The sequence below is a fragment of the Schistocerca piceifrons genome, chromosome 2, assembly GCF_021461385.2.
Source record: "Schistocerca piceifrons isolate TAMUIC-IGC-003096 chromosome 2, iqSchPice1.1, whole genome shotgun sequence".
Lineage (NCBI taxonomy): Eukaryota > Metazoa > Arthropoda > Insecta > Orthoptera > Acrididae > Schistocerca > Schistocerca piceifrons.
In genome coordinates, this window is record NC_060139.1 from 361272707 (window position 1) to 361298396 (window position 25690).

Sequence of the window (25690 nt, forward strand, 5' to 3'; positions counted from 1 at the left end):
GCCTAACAATTATAGAGACCCTTGGGAGACAAAACCATGCCTCCTGAAGTGCAATGTATACGAGACATGAAATAACTCTCGGACTTCAAGAAGAATGTAACAATTCCAATCTTTCTCCCCGAAAAACAAAGAGAGGGGGGTGGGGGGTGGGGGAGGAGGGGGGGGGGGGGGGGGGGAGAAAGCGCTGGCAAGTGTGAATATTACTGAAATATCAATTTAAATAAGCCATGGTTACAAAATAATAATGCGAATTACTTATAGAAGGAACACATAAGGCAATACTGACTCTACAACTTATCTTAGAAGATAGGACAAATTCAGGCAAATCTACATTTATAGCACTTGAAGATTTAGAGGCAGTTTTTGACAGTGTTGACTGCAGTACACTCTTTGAAGTTCAGAAGGCAGCAAGGATAAAATACAGGAGCCAAAATATTATCTGTAACTTGTACTGAAAGCAGACTGCAGATAAAAGAGATGAAAGACATGAAAAGGAGGCAGTAATTGAGAAGGGTTGGAGAAAGGGTTACAGCCTATCCTCCGTGTTATTCAATTTGTACACAGAGCAAGCAATAAAGGAAACCAAAGAGAAGTTACAAAAAGTAATTAAATCTCATAGAGAACAAACAGTAAGGTTTGCTGTGATTTTGTAATTCTTCAATATATGGCAAATGACTTGGGAAATCAGTTGAAAAGAACTTATAACATCTTGAAAGGAAAATTTAAACAAGGGTAATGGAATGTAGTTGAATGAAATCAGATGACACCGAGATGCTATAAGTAGTAGTTGAGTTTTGCTATTTGGGTATCAGAGAAGCTGATGATGGCAGAAGTAGAGAGGATACATACTGCATGATAAAAAAGTAAAACACCCAGAAGACAGTGTCAGATTTTGATGTACGTTTGCACATGTACACACCATTGACAGGTATGTAAATGGTTAGAGTTGCAATTGTCTGTGACAGAACAACCACCAGGGCACATTAGTGTTGCTCATGTCTAGTGTTGTTGCCAGGCCAAGTAGAGTACATGTTTTTGTTTTGTCTTGGAAGTGTATATCATTAAAAACATCAGTGCAATCAATAGACAAGTTATTGACCTTTTAAATCTTTATTATCAAATCCATTAGAGAGATAATGTTAGCGTAAAAAGCTCTGATAACTTAAGAGTGCCTCACAATAATTTCTTGGCTTCTGTTATCTAATCTATGTTTGAAGATAAGATAACCTCCACAGAGATTTATTAACAAATTTCACATATAAGTCTGTTACATTTATTGATATCCTGAAACCAAAAACTGACAAATATGGAAATAAGTTTCAAGTCAAAAAGAGCTCTGGTCACTGGGGCAGAAAGAGGTAATTCACTGGCGCATTGCTTTTTATATCTTCTCAGCATTACACAGCAATTACTTTTTCTGTGGTATATGTATATATTTTGTCAATTTTTTAAACAATTTAGATAGATGGTGTAGTTAAGACTATGTTATATGAGAATATTACTACCATTGTGACCATCATTTAAATATTATTTTTTTATTGCTTTATGTGAGACCAATCCCTTACAATTTTCCTTGTTACATTAGCAGAAAGGATATATTTTGCTTTACAATTGTCTAGTTTTGATAGTAGCCATCACAAGTAGCTATATTCTAAAACATTTATTCAGAATCTTATTTCCCAGTGAACACATTTTCACACTATCACTGGATGTGTGAAAGTAAAAGTCATACACACAACAGAGTACCAGAAGGAATGTTGCAGAATGTATATACCAGTTGCAGCGACAATAGTTATGCATAATTTAACCTTCAATTACTTAAAAAGTGAATACATTTTTCCACACAAAGGCACAGAGCTAAAGATGAAAACTTACATAAAGATCTACAGAACATTAATTGACTCTACAAAATGCACAACATGGAAGTGATACTACTAAGATCACATACAAACCCCTGGATCTCTTTATTTTACTTATTGGCTCTCTGTTTCTACCATTAATTAACAGACAACCACAGGAAATTATTTCTTTGCTGCTGTTTCTGTGGCAGCAGAGACACAGTGAAACATTCTAAAACCACTTTATGGCAGTGTGATCTAGCCATCATTCATACATCATCCTCTGCTAATTCCTTCATGAAGGAAAACTTTTAAGGATGTAGACTGAGTAAAAATGTACACTAAAAATTGAACCAGTTGGCAGAAACTTTATTAATGATGAACAGTAGCTAAGCTACTCCGAAATATTTGCGATTTCTTGAAACAAATTTAACACAGTGACATAGGGATGAAAGCTGTTTTTTTTTATGCTTGTTGTGTTCATTTTTATATTATATTGCTAGTAGTTATTTTCCAACAAGGATGAGGAACACTGTTAGACGCCAACCTTGTTGAAAATCAGTTTGGGTTCAAGAGAAATGTAGGAATATATGAGGCAATACTGACCATACAATTTATTTTAGAAGATAGACTAATCAAAGACAGAGCTACATTTATAGCCTTTGTAGATTTACTGAAAGCTTTTGACAGTCTTAACTGGAAAGCCTTGTTTGATATTATGAAGGAAGCAGGTATAAAGTAAAAGGACCAAAAGGTTATATACATCTTATACAGAACCCAGACAGCAGGTAGAAGACTTATTGGAATGCTTGGAGCAGTGGCAAGCTTGACGCAAACACCCTAGGTATTTTTGTACACCTTTATTACAATCACAATTACAACATCACAGAATCAGAACATGAACAGAAAGAGGTGCTAACACACAGAAGAATATCAGAGATGAAAAGTTTAAAAAAGAGATGACGCACTTCCCAAGATGAATCATTTGTTACAGTTGATTGTTAGGTTGCCACACCAGCAATCTGCCGCCCCATTCCCTCTCCACCTTTTTTTAAAAAACTGGAGCCTCAGACACCAATCTTCCTATGTGTCTTCTCAGCATTGGTACTTCTGGCAGCTGAAGCTGGCACCCACAGCTTGGGCTCCTCTTGTCATTGTTGGCCATGCACAGATGACTGGAAGAATTTGAGTGCAATGAGGGTATGCACTGGTAGTTGTGTTTGTCTCATCCATTTGCAAGAATCAGTGTCACCTGTAGAGTGTGGTGGTATCTTTCCTCTAATCCATTGCTGGGAGGGTGATAACTAGTTGTGTGGATATGGTTGTACCTGCAGAGATGAAGTTCTTGGGATAATGCTGCCTTGAACTGTCTGCCCCTGTTAGTTGTAACAGTTCGCAGAGGTCGGATATCCATCCACAGAGTACTGTCTTGGCCACTGTTGTGGCAGTGATGTCTGCAACCAGAAACGCTTCTAGCCATCCCTTAAAATGATACACTATGGTTACTAAATCAGTAGCTGTTTGAGTAAGCTAATGGCCCTACCAGATCCACATGAATGTGACTAAATCTTTATGAATGTGTGATGATGTTTCCTGTGGAGCTGGCAATGGGTCTTCTAACCATGCATTTTTGACATTTCTCACATTGTTGTGGCCACTTGCGGCCATCTTTATTCATTTCTGGCCATACCACCCTCCTCATCAGCAATCACACCATAGTTCTTACTCCTGGGTGTGGAAGACTGTGGAACATCTTTGCACCTTTGCACTATAATGTTAAATGTCATACTCGTGTTTTTACATACTTGAGAGTCAGACTTGATGGCTTACACTCATAATTCATGTAATTCAGGGTCAAGAGTTTGTACTTGGGCAGTGTGGTTTACTGCTTTTACTCTTGCGCAACATCGCGATAAGCAATTCACCACAACGTTCTTGCTACCTCTAATGTAGTGGACATCCGTGGTGAACTGTGAAATAAAATGGACACATCTGAGGAATCTCAGCAAGGCCTTTGGAGTTCCCTTGCTGAAGAATGATGTTACTGCTGCATGATCCAGGTAAACAGTGAAAGTGTGGCCTTCAATTGAATCTCTGAAGTGATGGACAGGTGCACATGCCACAAAAAGTTTCCTGTCTATAGTAGCTCAAGCCTTTTGCATGAGTGTGAGCAAGAGGAAAGAAGGCAAGAGGCTGCCAAGCACCACCAACAAGTTTCTGACGTGCTACCCCACAGCTGTTTGGCTGGTATCCCCTATGATGGCTAGAGATGCATTAATCTGATGTTGTATGAGAAGTACTGTTCTTGCAGTATATTCCTTTACTCTGTTGAACGCCTCCGCCTGCTCATTGCTCCAAGGAACTGTTTTTGCACCATCCATATGTTTGCCCTTGAGTAGTTTTATTAACAGTTCCAACAGTGTCACTGCATGGAGAAGGTGTGGCAGTAATAATTAAGCATTCCAAAAAACCACCTTAAGTCTTTGAATGTTGTGGGGATTGCAACAAGTTGTATGGCTGACACACACTCCGTTAGCAGAGGTAACCCATCTGCCAAAACCTCAGAACTGAGGAACTTAACTTTGTTCTGCATTTATCAGCCCAAAGTGCATCCAGCATTACTCAAGTAAACCAAAGAGGCATGGTGACTGCTGTCTTGTCAGTGTCCAATATGGCCACAGCAATTTGCAAAGACACCTGAGTGCAATCGAATACATTGAAAAAAGGCATGGCTGTCATTGAACTGTTCACATCCATGATATGTGGAATGGGGTACCTATCTAAGATAGTCTTGGAATTTAACACTCGATTGTCTCCACACAGCCTACATGTGCTGTCTCATTTCTTGACCATATCTAGAGGTGACACCCACTACCTATTTGTAGTCTTGTTACATTATTGCACTTTTGTCTCTCTATGTCTTGCCTAGCCAATGTAATTCTTTCAGACATGAGATACTACTGGCTGCCCCTGCATGGTGAGAATGAAATGTTGGGTATTGTGTCAAGTCTTCACCTGTGCTTTGGCTCTTCATAGGATACCTGGAAATTCTTGTACTATGCTGTGCCATTTATGGTGTTTGTCTGCAGCTGCAACTGTTGCTTTTTGCAGTAATCCTCTCATAATGTTCACTGGAGGTCAAAGTCATGCAAAAAATTGGTGCCTAGAATTGGCTCAGTGCCATCAGCTATCAGGAGATTCCATGTCATATGATCTTGAAAGTCAAGATCTACCATTAATCATTTGTTTTCACATGCTTTGACTGCTGACTTATTTGCTGATGTTAAATGTAGAGGAGTGGTTGTGCTGTCTGGTTGGAACAATCCTATAGGTAACACACTTGACATCTGATTCCATATCTACCTAAAACTTCTACCTAAAACTATCTATTACATGTTGCCAAGGGCATACCCAGGGTCTGAACTGGGGGGGGGGGGGGGGGGGGGGCAGGGCAGGTCATACTAGTCTCAGGAAACAAGGACTCGAGACAACATACAGCACTTCTTATTAAATAAAACAGTAAACCAGTGAAAAACTGCTTTTAATAAAGATTTTAAATAGAAGAATGCACTTGTACAATCCGAGAAAACATGCAGCATTTCTTATTAAATAAAATAGTAAACTAGTAAAAAACTGCAAATATCTACTGGGGGGAAGGGGGGGCAGCTGCCCCCCCCCTCCACCCCCCCCTTCCCCCCCCCCCCCCCCCCTGCCCGTCACTGGGTACACCCATGCATGCTGCCACTTTGTCCAGTTCACCAATGTTGTGAATCCTATCCTCAGATCATGATAGTGCCCATAAAAGTGGAGCTCCTCAAAGCTGATGTATCCACGATGTGTACATACTTGACAGGTGTGGAACCAATGTTGTTAACGTGGACATCTTCTTGTGTTGCACACCTTGGTGTTTCCCGCAGAGGTTATAGTTTGTGTCTTGTGAACCCACTTATTCAAAGTTGATTGCTTTTAATTATAATATTGGTTGCAGTTCCTTCCACACAGTCATTGACTGCCTTTATAATGTGTCTGAAAACTGTTACACTTTCATTGGATAAAGCCTACAATTTCTTCACATTAGGGAAACATCATGACAGGAGACCACAAATTCTCTTGAATTGTTAGTTGCTCCAGGCAGAAGATGTGCTCTGCTGTTGCTATACATTTTCACAACTTTAACTGCGATAAACTAACACTGTAGAATTCATCTTTGGCCAGTGTTGTGGAGGTTGTCACAGAACAAGATAAATAAAATAAACTGTGCAATTGGCATGTTTATTTATATGTAAAAGTCGCCTTCGGAATTTTCCTTTGTGGGAGACCACATGTGACAAATATTTGTGCCAATTTGAAATTCTAGATTCACATATTTTACTATTCACATTGCTTCTCCATAAACTTTCACTGATTTTCTCAATACTCATTTATATAGTGATATATTATGAAATTTTGAACATTTGCAAGTCCCATGAAAAACTTGTACTGTTATCATCAATTTTAGACTAGAACTTATTTGCGAACTTTTAAAATTTTTGAGAACATCAGGTCTCTCCTTGTTCTAAACAACCATTATCTAATTTCTCTACATAATTACATGAGCCACACTTTTTTTAGAATTTTTGGATGCTTGCAAAACTATATTTTATAAAATTTATATAAGTTACTGGTATGAATATTGTGAATAACTTGTTTTGCAGCAAATCACCAGTTTTGATTCACAGTTACTGTCAACAAAAAGATTACCCCAAATTTTGGTCTATATACAAGCAAATAAATGCAATTTTTTGAGAATTTTTGGATGTTACTCTTGTCCGACATGTAATCTAATTTGCAGCAAATGTGTGTATGTGATTTAGTTACTGCAGCAGATACTGTAACTAAAAAAAATTGTGTTACACTTAGTTTTCACTTCAGGAGGAGTATACACACTGAAGTGTGAAAGAAACTGGTATAGGCATGTGTATTCAAATACAGAGGTATGGCAACAGGCAGAATATGGTGTTGCAGCTGGCAACGCCTACATAAGACAACAAGTATCTGGCGCAGTTGTTAGATTCGTTACTGCTGCTACAATGGCAGGTTATCAAGATTTAAGTGAGTTTGAACATGGTGTTATAGTCGATACATGAGTGATGAGACACATACAAGGTAGTGTTGAAGTGGGGATTTTCACGAGTGTACTGTGAATATCAGGAATCTGGTAAAACATCAAATCTCTGACATCACTGTGGCCAGAAAAAGATCCTGCAAGAAAGGGATCAATGACAACTGAAGATAATTGTTCAGTGTGACAGACTTGCAATCCTTCCACAAATTGCTGCAGATTTCAATTCTGGGCCACCAGCAAGTTTCAGCATGCAAAACATTCAATGAAACATCATCAATATGGTTTTTCAGAGCTGAAGGCCCACTCATGTACCATTGATGACTGCATGACACAAAGCTTTATGCCTCACCTGGAGCCTTCAACATGGACATTGGAGTGTTGACACTGGAAACAAGTTGCCCAGTCAGACGTGTCTCATTTCGAATTTTATCATGTGGATGGACATGTAAGGTATGGAGACAGCCTCAAGAATCCATGGACTCTGCATGTCAGCAAGGGACTGCTCAAGTGGGTGGAGACTCTGTAATGGTGTGGGGCATGTGCAGTTGCAGTGATATAGGACCCCTGATATGTCTAGATATTAATCTGACAGGTGATATGCACATAAGCGTCCTGTCTGATCACCTGCATCCTTTCATGTCCATTGTGCATTCCAACAGACATGCAGCATTGCAACATCCCGGCTGGACAATGCAACACCCACACATCCAGAATTGCTACAGAGTGGCTCCAGGAACACTCTTTTGAATTTAAACACTTCCACTGGCCGCCAAACTACCCAGACATGAACATTATTTAGCATATCTGGGGTGCCCTGCAACGTGCTGTTTACAAGAGATCCCCACCCCATGATACTCTTACAGGATTTATGGGCAGTCCTGCAGGATTCATGGTGTCAGTTCCCTTCAGTACTACTTCAGACATTAGTTGAGTCCATGCTACATTGTGTTATGGTACTTCTGCGTGCTTGCGGGAGCCATACATTATATTTGGCAGGTATAAGTGTTTCTTTGGCTTTTCAGTGTATTATCTACATTTATTCCATATTAACTCTTTTCTTGAGTTTATCAAGGACTACAACTAAGCCTAAAATGTTTTAAGAAAGTAGTGATTCTTACCAAAGATTTCTCTGTTGGATTAATAAAAATCTCATTTCATGTATCTGCTTCAATTCCTACAGAGAATTAGTAATTTTTTAGCTCAACAGATTAAAAGATAGTTAGCAAGTTCAGTTTGCAGTTCTTTGTTCACTATCCTCTAATACACTGCACCAGCCACAACACAACCCTACTGTGAATGCTGTTCTTCAACAAGGAATGAGTTGGCCAGCATCTATAAGCAGATGGAAATTGCCCTGACTACTGTAAAACAATTGGAATTGGTTGTGAGTTGATGTGCTGTAGAGGTCATGGTGACAAAGGTACCTCTAGTACTATCCTCTTGTATGGATCCCGTCTCTTCTACTGGAAGTACAGGATCTGTCGTTACTCATCCACTTGACTGTGAGTAGGGTGTCAACGGGAAACCTGGACATCCTGTACAGTGTAGACAGGGACCAGATGGGACTCAGGGTGTTATATCAACCCCCAAACTAATGAGATCAATGTTCTGTCATTCACTGAAACTGAAACTGAGCCAGTGGCACTCACTTCACCTGCTACAGGGAAAAAATCATGAGGAAGCAAACACAAAAGGGTAGGGGCTATTAATTGTTGACATTTCAAATGTACAGTGAATGATAGTACCCTTTAGGGAATTGGAAGCAAGGGGCAGGAAAGAACACCAGATGCACTCAGTGTGTATACCTGGGAGCCTCATGTTGAAGAGGCTGCTCTGGCAGCCACTGAGGGCAGAGGGTGCAACCAAATGCAGGTGGTAGTGCACACTAGAATGAACAGTGCCTGGCATCTGGGCTTTGAGGCCATGTTTGGATCATTCCAGTGACTTGCAGAGAAGGCTGAGAAGACCAGCCTTGCAGAGTTTCAATGAAGCTTACATTTGAAGCATTGTTCCCAGAACTGATTGTGGCACCCTGGTTCTGGATCAAGTGGAAGGACTGAGAGACATCAAAGCTTCTGTGACAAGCAAGGCTGTGACTTCCTGGACTTGCATCAGATTATTGAGAACTGTAGGGTCCCCCTAAATGGGTCAGACATCCACTGCACATCAGAGGCAGTTATCCAAGTAGCTGACTGTGTGTGGGGTTCATACAAGGCTTTTTTCAGATAAGTGTCTCTCCATCCAGTACAGAAAATTACAGTTGTAGGAGATATAAGTGTAAGATCCAAAAGAGTGACCCCCACAGGTGAGAGTATTAAAGTCCTAGTAGTTAACAGCAGAAGCATTTGCAGCAAAATGTCAAAGTTTGAAGCACTCCTGAAAAGCAGTGAACACACATAATATTAAGTATAGGTCATTATCTACACATTGAATATTGAAACAAGATGTATCTGAAAATGTTAAGCATAATACTTGTGAAGACAAAAAAAAAGTAACAGTAAATTTGCTACATCAAAATATCAGACGTTTAAAAAACAAAATTAATGAATTTCAGATCTGTTTGGACGAGCTACAGTGTATAAATCCTGTTGATATTATTGGTATTCCTGAACATCATTTAAGTAGTGAAATTGAAATGCTTAACATGGAAGGGCATACCTTAGCTTCAAATTATTGTAGAAAAGAGATGGAGAAAGGAGGAGTTGCCACTTACATTAGAAAGTGTCACAATTATAAAAACATTGACATTCTTAAATACTGTAGTGATTAGTACTTTGAAGCATGTGACACACAAGTGGACACACACAAAAGAAAAATAATTATAGTCACAATATACAGGTCTCCAGATGGTAATTTCAAGCTCTTTGCTAAACAGCTTGATGCAGTATTCAATTTCTTAGCTTCTAAAAATAATGAACTCATACTAAATGGAGATTTTAATTTAATTTTTTTGGAGAATAGTCACTCAAGATCCATACTAGAGTCTCTTACCACTTCTTATAATCTCATTCCCTTAGTACACTTTCCAGCTAGGGTTATGGGTACCAGCAGCACTGCTATTGATAACATTTTCATAGATACTACCACATTAGCAAATCATAGTATAATACCAATATTTAATGGACTTTCAGATCATGAATCCCAGTTCTTTACATTTAATATAGTGGGATCTCATTCAACTAATAACAGGAAGTGGGAAACTATACGAATAATAAATGAAACAGGAATTGAAGAAAAAAAGGCTGTTTGAGGAATACAGACTGGAAAGATGTACATAAATCAGCCGGGATGAATGAAAAATATAGCTATTTCTCTAATACAGTAATAGGTCACATTAAAAACTGCTGCCCTAAGAGAGTAATCAAAGCAAATACCGGTAGATTAAATGTTTCATAACCTCGGATTACAAATGGAATAAAAGTATCTTATAAAACAAAAAGAAGACTGTACTTAATGTCAAGGAAGAACAATGACTACAGAGCTAAATCACATTACAAATTATATTATAAGATTCTAAACAAAGTAATCAGAACCTCAAAATGTATTTATTTTCAAGAAAAATAAATGCCTCTAATAACAAGATAAAAACTATATGGTACATAGTAAAAAGTGAAACAGGAAAAACTAATCAGGCAAATGAAGAAATTACGTTAAATGTAAATAATGAGTTGGTTAGAGATACCTCCAAAATTGCAGACAGTTTCAACCACTGTTTCCTTTCAGGAGCAGGCAACTTTGGTTTGCATAGTTCCTCAGAAGACAGCTTAAAATATTTAAAAAATGCGTTTCCGCAGAAGTTTGACATAATTCAACTATATCCTGCCTCACCGAAATACATTTCTAAAATTATTATCTCTCTTAAAAACAAATGTTCCAGTGATTATGATGAAATCAGCACGACCATAATTAAATGTTGCTCCTCAGAACTTTGTGATATACTAAGTTTTATGTAATGAATCCCTCCACAGTGGTACTTTTCCAGATAGACTTAAATATGCTATTGTCAAACAATTATACAAAAATGGAGACTAATCATCAGTGGAAAACTTCCGGCCCATTTCATTATTGGCAATATTTTCAAAAGTCTTTGAAAGGGTTATGTACAATAGACTTTATAAACACCTAGTACAGAAAAATATTCTCATTCACAATCAGTTTGGATTTCAGAAAGGATTGTCAACTGATCAAGCTATATTCACTTTTAGAGATGATATATTAGAATCAATAAATCAAAAGTTATTACCACTTGGAATATTCTGAGATCTGGCTAAAGATTTTGATTGTGTTTAGCATGAGATCCTTACACAAAAAATATCCTATATCCCATCTTTTTAATAGAAAACAGTGTGTGTCTGTATCAGGCTTACCACATAACAATAGTCATTTAAAATATGAAACCATCAGACTAGGGGTGCCCCAGGGCTCCATTTTAGGCCCCTTGTTGTTCCTATTATATATTAATGGCCTTCTATATGCAGTGTCACAAAATACAAATTTTGTCTTATTTGCAGGTGATACAAGTATTGGTATAAAAAACAGTACCCTTAATCTCACTGAGCAATCAGCTAACGAAATATCAATGTGTGGTTCACAACAAATGGATTGTCACTGAATTTTGACAAGACCCAGTACACACAGTTTAGTACCTCACAAAGAATACCTGACCCTATAATTATAATGTATTCAAACAATGAAGTTAAAGCTGTAGACAGTGTCAAATTTTTAGAGCTACAAATTGACCACAACCTAAATTGGAAAACTCAGACTCTAGACTTTATGAAACACCTTAGTTCAGCTACTTTTCAGTATGCATGACAGCAGAAACAGGTGATTTAAAAATGAAGAATTTAGTTTATTTGGCCTACTTCCATTCACTAATGAGTTATGGAATCATCTTTTGGGGAAACTCCTCTCACAAAGAGAACATTTTCAAAATTCAGAAACGAGTGGTTAGAATTATACATGGTGTCAGTCCTAAATTATCATGCAGAGACCTCTTTAAGAAACTTGGTATTCTAACTACTACTTCCAAAGTTGTGCATTCAATTAATGACTCAACAATTAGAAATTTCAGGGAAAATCTTCAGCAGTTAGACTGGGATGAGGTTTACAAGGAACCCGATGCTAATTTAAAATATAACTTATTTCATGATATGTTTGTAACAGAATTTGAAAACTGTTTCCCCAAGAAGGAAGTTAAATCTAATTATAAGAAACCATGCAAAAAATCTTGTCTTACTAAAGGAATAAAAATATCTTGTAACCACAAAATGGAACTGTATCTAACAACAAGAAACAGTAATGACACAGAAACAGCCAAATATTATAAAAACTACTGTGCTACATTAAGAAAGGTTATTAAAAAGTCCAGAAGCATGTGCATCATGTCTGAGATTAATACCTCTGATAACAAAATCAAAACAATTTGGAATATTATTACAAGGGAGACAGAGCAACCAAGAGTACAGGATGACAGTATAACCATCAAAGCGAATGGGAACTTGGCGGAAGTCAAAAATATTTTGAATAATCATTTTTTAAATGTTGTAGAGAAAATAGGATCTAAATGTTCATTAGAAGACGCAAGGCAGTTAATGGAAGAGGCCTTACCCACACAATTTGATACAATTGAAATTCCACCCACCTCTCCTTCTGAAATTAGGAAGATAACAAACTCGCTCAATAATAAAAGCTCACATGGAATTGATGGCATTTCCAGCAGGATAATAAAAGCTTGTTCCCAAGAGATAAGTGGGATTCTTAGCCACATATGCAATAGCTCTCTGAAGCAGGGTATTTTCCCAGATAGACTGAAGTATACCATTATTAAACCACTGCATAAAAAGGGGATACATCTGATGTCAACAACTACCATCCAATCTCTCTTCTGACTGCTTTATCCAAAATTCTTGAAAAAGTAATGCATTGTACAGTAGCTTCACACCTTTGCAAAAATAAAGTTTTAACAAAATGTCAGTTTGGTTTCCAGAAAGGTTTCTCAACGGAAAATGATATATATACTTTCACTAATGAAATATTAAATGCTCTGAGTAACTGGAAGTCACCCATTAGGATTTTTTGTGATCTCTCAAAGGCTTTTGATTGTGTAAATCATTGAATACTTCTAGATAAGCTCAAGTACTATGATATGAATGGGACAGTGCTCAAATGGTTTAAATCATACTTAACTGAAAGAGTGTAGAAAGTTGAAACAAGCAGTTCACATAATATGAAAAAAAAACTGGTGATTTCTCAAACTGGGGAACAATCAAGAACAGGGTGCTGCAAGGTTCAGTCTTTGGTCCTCTGCTGTTCTTAATATATATTAATGATTTGCCATTCTATGTTCACGAAGATGCAAAGCTGGTACTTTTTGCTGATGATACATGTATAGCTATCACACTCAACAGACAAGAATTAACTGATGAAATTGTAAACGATGTTTTTCAGAAAATAATTAAGTGGTTCTCTGCAAATAGGCTCTAATTAAACTTTGACAAAACACAGTATATACAGTTCTGCACAGTAAATGGAATGACACCTTTAATAAATATAGACTTCAATCAGAAATCAGTGGCTAAGGTAGAATATTCAAAATTTCTAGGTGTGTGCATTGATGAGGGGTTGAACTGGAAAAAACACACTGAAGATCTGCTGAAACGTTTGAGTTCAGCTACTTATGCTATTAGGGTCATTGCAAATTTTGCTTATGTACACGCAACCTGCCAGATTAGTATCTAGACATATCAGAGGTCCCATATCACTCCAACTGCACATGCCCCACACAATTACATAGCATCCATCAGCTTGAACAGTCCCCTGCTGACATGCAGGGTCCATGGATTCTTATGGCTGTCTCCACACCATACACATCCATCCACTTGATACAATATGAAACAACACTCATCCGACCAGGCAACATATTTCCAGCATCAACAGTCCAACATTGGTGTTGAAGGGCCCAGGCAAAGTGTAAAGCTTTGTGTCATGCAGACATAAAGGGTACATGAGTGGGCCTTTGGCTTTGAAAGCCCATAACGATGATGTTTCGTTGAATGGTTGGCATGCTGATACTTGTTGTTGGTCCAGCAATGAAATCTGCAGCAATTTGTGGAAGGGTTGCTCTTCTGTCACATTGAATGATTCTCTTCAGTCATTGTCAATCCCATTCTTGCAGGATCTTTTTCTGACCATAGCAATGTCGGTGATTTGATGTTTTACCAGATTATTGATATTCGTGGTACACATGTGAAATGGTCATATGGGAAAATCCCCACTTCATCGTTACCTCGGAGACGCTGTGTCCCATCACTCATGCGCCAACATAATACCACATTCAAACTCACTTACATCTCGATAACATGCCTTTGTAGCAGCAGTAACCAATCTAACAACCATGCCAGACACCTTTGTCTTATATAAGAGTTGCTGATTGCAGCAGATGGCTCTGCCTATTTACGTATTTCTGTTTTTGAATATGCATGCCTATACCAGTTTCTGTGGTGTTTCAGTGTATATTGGATCTACAAATAGATCTGAGCATGTTCCATTGAAACTGATATCAGTGACCATGACACGGTTGTGCAACAATGATTATCCAAGTGAAAAGGATAAGTAAAACAAGTAGAAAAATATGTATGTTCAGCAAACTAGATAAAAAAAAAACCAGTAGTGTCATATCCCAGTGAGAAACTTGGGACATGGCAGGAGCATGTAGAGAAACTATGGCTCAATTTAAAAAGAACAGTTGACCATGCACCCAAAAGAACTGTTCATAGTGGGAGGGACCTTCAGTGGTATACAGTCTCTGTAAATAAATTTCTAATGAAATGGAGTGTACTGCATGATTGGTGTAAAACAAAGCATAGTACTATAGATAGAGAGAGATGCTGAATGAAATGCAGTTGGCTCTCAAGAGAGCAATACGTGAAGCCTTCAATGATCTTTCACAAAACCCAAAGTAATTCTGGACGTATTTGCAGACTGTTAGTGGCACCATAATTAGTGTCCAGTCAGTCGTGAATGTGACAGGACTGAAACTGAGTGTAGAAAAGCAACTTCATTTACAAATATACCTTCACAAAGGAAAACACATGTGAATTTCCCCAATTTAACACTCACACCACTGAAAAGATAGGTGAAATAGCTGTAAGTGTCAGTGGTGTTGAGAAACAGCTGAAATCATTAAAACTCAACAAAACTGCAAAGTTCTGAAATCCATATAAGATTATATACTGAATTTGTCACTGAATTAGCCCCTCTTTTGACTATATAAACAGTCTATTGCAGATCAGCGAACAAAAAACTGTTCCCAGTAGTTGGAAGAAAGCACAGGTCACCCTTGTGTACAAGAAGGATAGTAGAAATCAACCACAAAACTACAAATTGAAGGCTTCAGGTATTGATCTCTTGAAAGCCAACAGCATTTCATTCAGCATCTCTCTCTATCTATAGTACTATGCTTTGTTTTACACCAATCATGCAGTACTCTCCGTTTCATTAGAAATTTCTTTATGGAGACTGTATACCACTGAAGGTCCAGCATCCTTGACACTGATTTGTTATAGAATCTTGCATCATATTCTGAGTTCAAATATAATGAGGTCTGTCAAACAGAATGACCCCTTCTGTGCCAACCATCAAGGATTCCGAAAACATCGATCATGCAAGACCAAACTCACAGTTTTCTCAAATGACACAATGAAAGCTTTGGATCAAGGCAGTCAGGTAGATGCAGTATTTCTTGAGTTCTGAAAATCATTTGACTTAGTACCACATCTACACTTACTGCTGAAAGTACAATCATGTGGGGTATCAAGTGAATTTTGTGACTGGATTAAGGATGTTTTGGTAGGGAGGAAGCACGTTACCTTTGATGGAGAGGCATCGTCAGGTGTGAAGTAGTTTTAGGTGTGCCCCAGGGAAGTGTGTTTCAACCCTTACTATTCATGTTGTATATTAGTGACCTTGTGAACAATATTAATTGGTCACATTTTTGGGAAAGTATTAACAATAGATATTTAAATTAGCCTGGGAAATTATTACTATGAATAAGTCCATTTTAAAACTACTTGGACACATTTTTTTTTTTTTTTTGGGGGGGGGGGGGGGGGGAGGGCAGGGATGGAGGGAGGGTGGAGAGAGGAGGGGGGGCAGAGGGTGAGTTAATGCTTTTAATAAAATGTTCCTCTGATGAACTGTTCACACTAATAGAAGCAGTATCCTTATTTTCATAATTTGCTATGGAAGCCTCATTTTTACTATACCCAACATATATATTTTTTTTTAATTTCTCTTTAAATGCTACACACTTTGATATTTTGTTTACTTTGCTTAAAATTTTAGAGCAGAATTTGTATTGACATTTAACGCATAACATTTAGTGTTTCTGTATGTTAAGTGTAGTCTCTTCTCTATTTTATATTATTTTCTGATGCTGTTTGTAACCAGTCTTTGGAAATAACTAATCTATAATTTCTTAGGACAACTGTTTTGTAATAACCTGTCACCTCACAGCAAAAAATATTATACTTTTCATTTACTCCATGTGTGCTGTGTTTGTCTTCTCAGGCTATATTCTGAAAATAATGCCTTTTCATTATTTTTAAGTGCTCCATTAATTTCCTTATATCACAGAGAAACTGAGACACATTTTTGCACATTGTTTCTTCACTTCCAATTAGTTTAAGTATATTCTGACAGAATAAAATATTTATGTTAACATCTTCACTCAATAAACCACTATAAAGTGCGTGAAAGAGAATACTTCCCATTATATTACTTACGACTTCTTCCAGACAACATGTGTAGAGTGTGGAAAGAATGCTTAAATGCTTCTATGCACTCTGTAATTAGTCTGTTCTGTTATTTGTGATTGATATCCAAGCAACATATAGGGGATTGCACTATGTTCCTATGTTTCTCACTTAAAGCTGGTTTTTGAATCTTTGTATTGTAGGCTTGCATGGAATAGTTTGCATCTATCGTCACACATCTTCCAATTGAAGGTTTTCAACACTTCCATGAAGCCCTCCTATTTGCCAAAAAAAAAAAAAACCTGTGATCTTTCGTGCTGCCTTTCTTTCTATACTTTCAATTTCTCCTGTTAGTTTATCATCCGCCCCCAGTAGCTGAGTGGTCAACCTGGGCCTGGGCCTGGGTTCTATTCCCGGCTGGGTCGGAGATTTTCTCTGCTTAGGGACTGGGTGTTGTGTTGACCTAATCATCATCTCTTCATCCCCATCGATGTGCAAGTTGCCGAAGTAGCATCAAATTGAAAGACTTGTACCTGGTGAATGGTCTACCTGACAGGAGGCCCTAGTCACACGACATTTATTTTATTTATTAGTTTATTTGGTATGGGTTCCACACACTTCATTAATATTGCAGTATAGATTCAATGACTGTTTTGTAATCAATCTTGTTAATTGACTACTACTATTTTGCCAGTGTCCGTTCAATGAACTCAAGTCTGCTCCTGCTCTACCTACAACTGAGCCTATGTGATCATCCCATTTCAGGTCCCTACAATTTCTTATATGCACATAAGAGATGATTGATTCCAGTGGTGACACACTCATATTATATTCACAGGACACTATATATTTTTCGTTTCATTTTGTTAAGTGCACAATTTTGCATTTCTGAGTATTTATAGCAAGTTTCGAATCTTGTGGCACTTTGAAATGTTATAAAGATCTGTCTGAATATTGGTACAGTTTTTTCCAAACAGTAGCTCATTAAAGATAATGGCATCATCTACAAAAAACTTCAGGTTATTGTTAATATTGTCTGCCAAACCATCAGCATACAACATGAGCAGCAAAGGTCTGAGCATATGTCAGCACACCTGAAGTTATTTCTATGTGTGTCCATGTCTCTCTGTCTAAGATAACAGGCTGTGTTCTCACTACCAAGAAATCTGCAACCAATTACAAATTTCACCTGATATATCTAATGATCTTCCTTTTGTTGTTAGTTGTCAGTTTAATATTGTCTTTCTAGGTGCCATACTGGGCAGAATATCCTTGTGAAAGTGCATTGTGTTAAAATGAGACAAATTAGTTCAAACTACTGAGTGTCTTATATTTTTGTTGATTAAATCAGTTTCAGCTCACAAATAGCTGTAAGAAACTACAATCTGGAATAGTTGTTATCCTATTTGTGGGATCATAAAGTAATACACCACACAGTGTTCACAATTAAAGTTCCAAGTTTAAAATGCTGTAAAAAGAGAACCACTGCTCAGAATGACGTCAAATTTGAGCATTATGATACTGACCCAGGGGGAAATGTCATGGAACACAACAGATGCGCAGCACATGGCTATTCCTCAGTTTGTGTCTAAGATTTCCAACATGACTCTTTCTATGAAGGATCAAGTGCTGTTGGTAAAGCTCTTTTACAAAACAGTGACTATGCACCAATAGCCCTGCAGAAGTCCTGGACACTTCAGAGTATGAAATAAGGCACTGATTTGATATCCATTAGGTGTCTGGAGAAAATGGTTATAAAAGACAGGTTCTTTTGAAGCGAATTGTGGCAGAAGGAGGAAAGCCGTTGATCCAAAGTCTGTAAATATGTTGTCACAGCATTGCAAGACAGGTTGAGTTGTGGTGTGGAAACATCCAGTGCACAAGAAATTGCCCAAATGTTGGACAAGTCAGTTAGTACGGTGCATAAAATCCTATAAAACATCATGCAATGCTATCCATACAAAGTCACCCATGTTTGGGAGGTGCTTCCTTCTGACCTGCCTGCAAGATAAATGGTCACTCTGGAATTTCTTGCTTGCATGGAAGTGGACAACGAATGGACATGGAACATTCTGTGTATAGATGAAGCCCATTTCCATCCCCAAGGACATGTCAGTATGCAGAATTGCAGAACAAGGCAACAGAAAATCCACAGACACATCAATCAGTACCATTTCATTTTGCAAAGATGACTGTGTGATGTGGGCTAATGGCATCTTTTTTTCAAAATACCCTTTGAAGAGATGAGTCCTATTACTCATACTGACACTGGTAAACACTATAAAAGTCTTTCGCACACTAATATCATTCCAAACCTCCGGTACTGTGGACGTGTGGGTAGAAACGTTTTTATGCAGGATTGCTCTCTTTCACACATTGCAGAGCCAGTGACATGGCTGCTGCAGAGGTACTTTGGAAATGCTAGAATTATCAGACTACAGCCTGGCCATCCATATCACCTGATCTTAATCTGTGTGACTTCTGGGTGTGGGATTACCTCTCATGATAATTAGAACCAATGTCATTTTGCTTCTTATCCAGTTTTTGGCCCCAGGACAGTTAAAAACTTATGTCATAGAAACTTATGTCATTTTGCTTTCCATGCAGTTTTTGGCTCCAGGCTAATTAAAAAGCAATGTAATTTTGCTTTTATATGGTTTTTGGCCTCTGTACAATTGAAAACTGATTTTTTCCATCCATTGTGGTATGACCTTGCTGTGAGGGATGGGCTTACCTAACTAACAGTGTCACTGCTGAACTCAAACCACAGGCATTGTACTGCGATTCATCTGTCATTTGAAGCAAACCCCATTTATGTTAATGGGCTTACAGTGCCATCTACTGGTAAAATTTTCATTAAATTTGTTTGTTCCATAATGTTTCCTCTTGCTGCAATAATATGCTGTTCAAAGTTGACCTCATTATAAGCACAATTCTCTTCCTATGGGGGTTTTAAAATGGAACTTTGATTATGGACAACCTGTATGTCATCGTTAGACTACATAATATGAAAAAATCATGAACAAAGACATCAAGCATGGTGAAAATTTCAAAACCACAAAACAAAAGAAATAGTAGTCAACCTCAAAAAACATCAGAAACAATTCACCCAAATTACCAGTTGAGTCAAGAGGGAATACCAAAATGGTCTGATCAACTAAATGGAAGAGCACTATCTCAAAGTCAGTGCCAGATACTATTATAAAACCTTAGGAAGCGAAGTACTAAAATGAAACTTCTCTATATTAATGCTGAAAAGTGAGGATGAAAATTACACACATAACAACAAGAAAAATGCCAAAATCATGGCAAAAGTGTTAAATAAACTTTTGAACAATGAAGAACTCAGAATACTTTTGAATATTAATGTGAACACTCCAATAAAGACCAAACAACAAGAAGTAAACTTTCCAACAACTTAAGAGGTTGAACCACCACTTAGGAGTTGAAAAATCACATTGCCTGTGAATGAGGCCAAGTTTTTTGCAGAAATATGGAAATATAACAGTGATACTCATCAGATCTCCCAACACATGGCTCTGTGAAAAATGTGGATAACAGAAAAAAAATCCCTGATCATTAGGCAGACCAGTCAAAGATCTGTATGTTACTCAAGGTATTTGTGTTGTGAACTCCAGTGTGAGGTCCTGCATTATATTACTGGAATATGCTGACCACGATGGACACAGCAACAGGATTTACTATTCACGCTATATAACCCATCAAACCAGCCCTGTTGCCATACGCAAAAGCTCCTCATACCATGATTCTGTAAGTTGTAAATGTGTGGGTCTTGAGAACAGATGCCTTCTGCAACCTTTCACCAGGTAAATCAGTGACACATTTTTACTAATCTGACAACACAAACAGAAGCAAGACTCATCACTGAAAACCACACAATGCCACTCACTGTCTCAGTTCACTCTACATCTACAGCATTCAAGTCTGTTGTTTGTGGTGTGGTGGCAGTGGTAAATAATGCATGGCATCATCCAGCAATCTGCTTCCGATGGTTTGTGATACCACTCAGCCTGTAACCTCAGCCCGTAATTCAGCAGCTGTCATCCATCTATTAGTCAAACTCAGTCGGACAGTTCTACGACATAACGACATCCTACATAATTATAACACACTACCTGTAACTTGAGCCTGGATTTCAGCTGTTGTCATCTGTCTATTCATGACATGTGACATTACACTGAACAATCCTAAGATCTTCTCATGGTGTAGTCTTCTTGGAAGGACCCTTGCCTATTCCTTTTGTCACATTGCTGTCTTGGTTCCACCTCATCATCATCAGTCCTGCACTCACTGCACTACAGTCAACAGTCTGTGCAATGTGTTAGTAGCATGTGCCAATATCTTCCATGTCAGTGATTCAACCTTTCTCAAAGTATGAAATATGGCAATAAGCTGAAAGTAGACATCCTCTGGGTGTTTTCTGTTGTGATCTACATCAGAAAAGTTCCAGTAATGTTAGACACATCAAATAGCCATCATGTTCTCACACTGTTCTACTTGGGATGGCCCTTTCCTACACCAAAATTAAGCTCACTTAAGGATGAAATTTTAACCAACAGGATTTCATGGTGCAACAATTTCCATTTCTGACCATGTAATATATGGAAGTGAAAGCATTTTCAAAACAACTAACACTGCAAAAGTAGACATAATACTCAAGGTGGAAAAAAGAAGAGTAAGGATGTGCACAAACAAAAAATACCAAGAAAACAGACAATGGAGACTAGTTTCTAAGAAAACAGTATACACGCTAATTGAACTGGTAATGAGCACAATCAGCAATAAACGTATTTAATTTTTTAGATATCTCATCAGTACATCAGAACACAGAGACCTTTGGGTAGTAATCAATAAGTTGTGAAATAGTAAGAGTAACATTTGATGCAGTATATAGGTGGGAGTGACTGTCATTAGTCGACAGGACACCATGTGGATTGTCTTTGGGGCCAGTTTCTTTGGACTAATTTTGAAAAGTTGTTTTGTTTCCCACTTGATGTAATTCGTTGTCCTATTATGCTGTGTAATAAAGTTAAGTTGATATTAGCACAAATATGTGTACACAGTCTTTTATGTAGTGTGAGTTCTCCTACATAAGCGATGACCCCAAAACTACAGCGGCATTGCAGTGGACAAAATTTTCTTTACATATATTCAACATCATCCTGTACCAGCAAAACTTCCTCCACAAAATTGATAGTGACTTCCAAAACATCAAGAAGGAACTCAACATGATACAACAGACTCCCCCGTTCATGGCATCATGAGATCCTATGTCTCAAATCAAATCCATCCAAGACATTACAGTTTCTATTGTGCTGGTAATGCCTTCATTTCCCATGACACTGTCACAAGATATTGCCTCACACAACAAACCTACAACACACAGTGGAATCAAGTCCAATGGGAACATGTTCTCTTTTCTGCCATTTCACTGGTGCTGCTTCCACAAGCTACCCACTTTTCTCTCACCAGTGCTCATGGCCCACCCATGTCAAAATTGCAAATTTGGGCCTGGCTGTTTGTGCCCAAACACCCAGACATGTGGTTTGTGATTATGGAGAACATTTTTATGCAGCAACAAATAGTAGATAATTTTGAACAGTTCATCTCGTTGACATGCAACCATGACCAATGTGCTTCATAGGTGGTGTCGGACATCATTTTACACCTGCCTCCAAACTCAAGATGGCATTAATCTTTTGCTGCACAGAACCTATATATCAGCGACTAAGACTGTACCCTTGAAAAGTGTGGTGGCAGGTTGCCTTCAGATTTCAGGAGGCACTTATGTGCTATGGTGCCCCTTTGCCTGTGTTCAGACACCTTACTTTCACACATTTGGCAACAATAGTTACCTCCACAGGTGCGTTTAGATTAGCACACAAGAGTTGGCCATTTAGAGAGCTGTGTCAGCGGGCACCCTGTTCAACTCAAATGCCACTGCTGCAACCACCATGGCTAATGAATCCCCTGCAGCAAGGCCAAAATTGGCTGATGCAGCTGCCCTACCATGGCTGCCTGACAACCACCAGATGTGAACAAAGATCTCCAATCCCTCCACACTGTCACAATCAGCTGATGGCTCAGCTGCAGTGCTTAGAACAATGTGACTTTGGGATAGAGGATGCACACACACACACACACACAATTGTGCCATACAATTTTGGATGCATGACTCGTAAATAATGAAACTGGTTGTTGGTGGTTCCAAAAGCATTTTGGTTTGAAAGCTATGAAGTGCAGGGCACCATTTTCATAACCGAATGTCCATCACCACATACCTTAGGTGCAGATAACCGTGCCGACCGCCACCTGCATCTAAACTCACAGCACACCAAGACACTCCCATTCCAGTGCAAGCCTATATCATGCAGATCGACTTCAAAAGCTGTCAGATACACAGCTTCACAAAGGTCGTTCATCACTGATCACTCTATGGGGCACATGTTTTTGGTTGACATCAGGTCAGATGTCAGCAACCTATCAGTTAATTTCTTCCCTGCAGACAGACACATAGATGAGATTCATGTGAAAATGGCCAATGAATTCACCATTCAAACATATGGACAGAAAACACTGGTGGTTGACATTGGACTTGCAGAGAAGTGCAACTGCATCTTTGTGCTGGTCGATATTGATTGACCTATACTGGGCATTGATTTCTTGACAAAACACACAATGACTGCGGAATCACAAAACACATACCTCATCCATTCTTACATTGCCCACATTATCCGTGGAATACAGGGACAGCTGATACCTCACACCTGCATGTGGGTGGCTAACCTTAGTAAGCCTACATTCAAGGATGACAGAAGCAGGTGGGAGCAATATCACCACAATTTGCAAGCGACCAAACATAGTTTGGTGATGGATAGTGGTGCAAAAATATCATGTCCAGCACATTACATTCAGAAAATGGCAGGATAAAGACTACTGTGCTGGTGCAGCAACAGCCCATCACCACTTTCCCTGAAGTGGCAGCACCTGAGCCGCCATGTCACAGAACAAGACTGCACACCACCTTTGGACAACACCAGCTCATTGGTCTCTTCCCATGTTAGCAGACTTCCAGCTTATCGCTTACGTGAAATGAAGGCCGTGTTCAATGTTTTAATGAGATGTTACAAGAAGAAATCATCTAACCATCTGACAGTCCATGGTCCTCTCTGCTATATCTCAATGGTAACAAAGACGGTTTGTGGCAGCCGTGTGGTGACTTAGTGAGTATCGAGCACTGAAGGCCCGAACTGTGATGGATAGATACCTCAAGCCACACATACAAGACTTTACTCATTCATTGGCTGGGCCGACCACATTCAGTGTGTTGGATTGCCGTAAGGCTTACAACCAGATTCCCAGGGCAAATCCAGACATACCTAAAATGGCAGTGAAAACCCCATCCTGGCTATTTGTATTCTTGGTAATGCCATTTGGGCAAAAAATGCTGCCCAAACAAGGCAGAGGTTTTTGCACAATGTACTAAGAGGTTTACCTTATTTTTTCCTACCTAGACAATATTTTGGTATTCTTTGAAAATGCTGAGGACCATGATAAGCATGTGAAGGAGATCTGAAACAGCCTCTGTGATCACAGAATAACACTTAATGAGGACAAGTTTATGTCTGGGGGAACCAGTGGTGACTTATCTAAGTTACATTGTGTCAGCTCAGAGCATTTTCCCACCCTCAGGGAGATGTGAATTTTTGCGTACCCTCCTTTGGCCTCAAAATGATTTGGAACTCATGCAATTCCTAGGAATGATAAAAGTTTTATCAATGCCACCTCCCCACAATGGTCACCATTCAGACACCGCTAAACAACACTTTGGATAGACATAACAAAAATGGCAAATGCCTGCTCCATGGATGACTGAGATGGAGTTGTCCTTCATGCTGCCACAAAATAGCCTGCATTATGCAGTGGCTCTCACACACTCCACATCAGGAGCTCATCTAGCCTTAGTAGCTGATACAAGCCAGTTTGAAGTAGGTGTGGCACTCCATCAGAATGTGAACGGACATTGGCAACTACTAGATTTTTTCTCTCAAAAGTTACCATGACCAAACTCACTGGAGTGCATATGACAGGGAACTCCTCATGATGTACAAGGGTGTCAAGCATTTCTGCCCCTTCATTGAGGGCAGACCTGCCACAGTATTCACCAACCACAAACCCATAATGTCAGGTTTCCACAAAATTGGTGATTCATGTTCTTCTCATCAGGCTCATAAAATCGAGTACATATGCCAATTTTCTGTAGATGTGCACCATATTCATGGAGCTGACAATATTGTGGCAGTCTGTTTTTTCACACATCAACAGGATAAATCCAATGCTGGATTATTCTGAACTTTGCAAGGCCTCAAAATTCAGATGCACAGCTACAGTCTTTGTTGACAGACTCTTCTAATGGCCTGTGTTTCAAACTTATGGATGCACCCTGCTGCTCTTCTAAGAGAAGGTCAACATTTCTAATACCAGACCATACCCATACATTACTCCCCAATTCTGACAAAAAGTATTCAATGGCATCCACAACCTGCAGCACTAAGGAACTAATACGCCGGTGAGGTTAGTGATGGACCTTTTTGTGAGGCCATCAATGAAGAAAGATACACGGGAGTTGGCTTGCATCTGCTTTCAGCACCAATGCAGCAATATAGGAAGCCATGTGCATGCTCCAGCAACCCAATTCCTGACTTCTACTGTGTATTTCGGGCATGTCCACATTGATTTGCTGGGACCCTTCCCCATTCCAAAGGTTATAGATATTCATGTAAGTCTGCAGGCTTTCATGGCCGTTGTCACTGAAATAAAAATCTTCTGGGTTATTAGGCTGCATCAGTGTTCTAGTAGTAGTGGACACCAGAAGATCCTGAGGAAGATCCCAGAAGAGGGGTTGAAACGTCGATCATTTTAGAAGAAATATGATGCAGCCTAGTAACCCAGAAGATTTTAACTTCAGTTAT

The 25690-nt window shown here is 38.7% G+C and overlaps 1 protein-coding gene across 1 annotated transcript in view; it reads left to right on the forward strand.

The window, feature by feature from the left end:
* Window positions 1–1306: 1306 nt before the first annotated feature.
* The window catches only part of LOC124777799 (L-xylulose reductase-like), a 55726-nt gene continuing 31342 nt past the window's right edge, over window positions 1307–25690 (forward strand). The window contains exon 1 of the mRNA XM_047253315.1: window positions 1307–1358. Within this exon, the coding sequence (XP_047109271.1) occupies window positions 1307–1358 (52 nt within the window). The remainder of the gene's footprint in view (window positions 1359–25690) is intronic.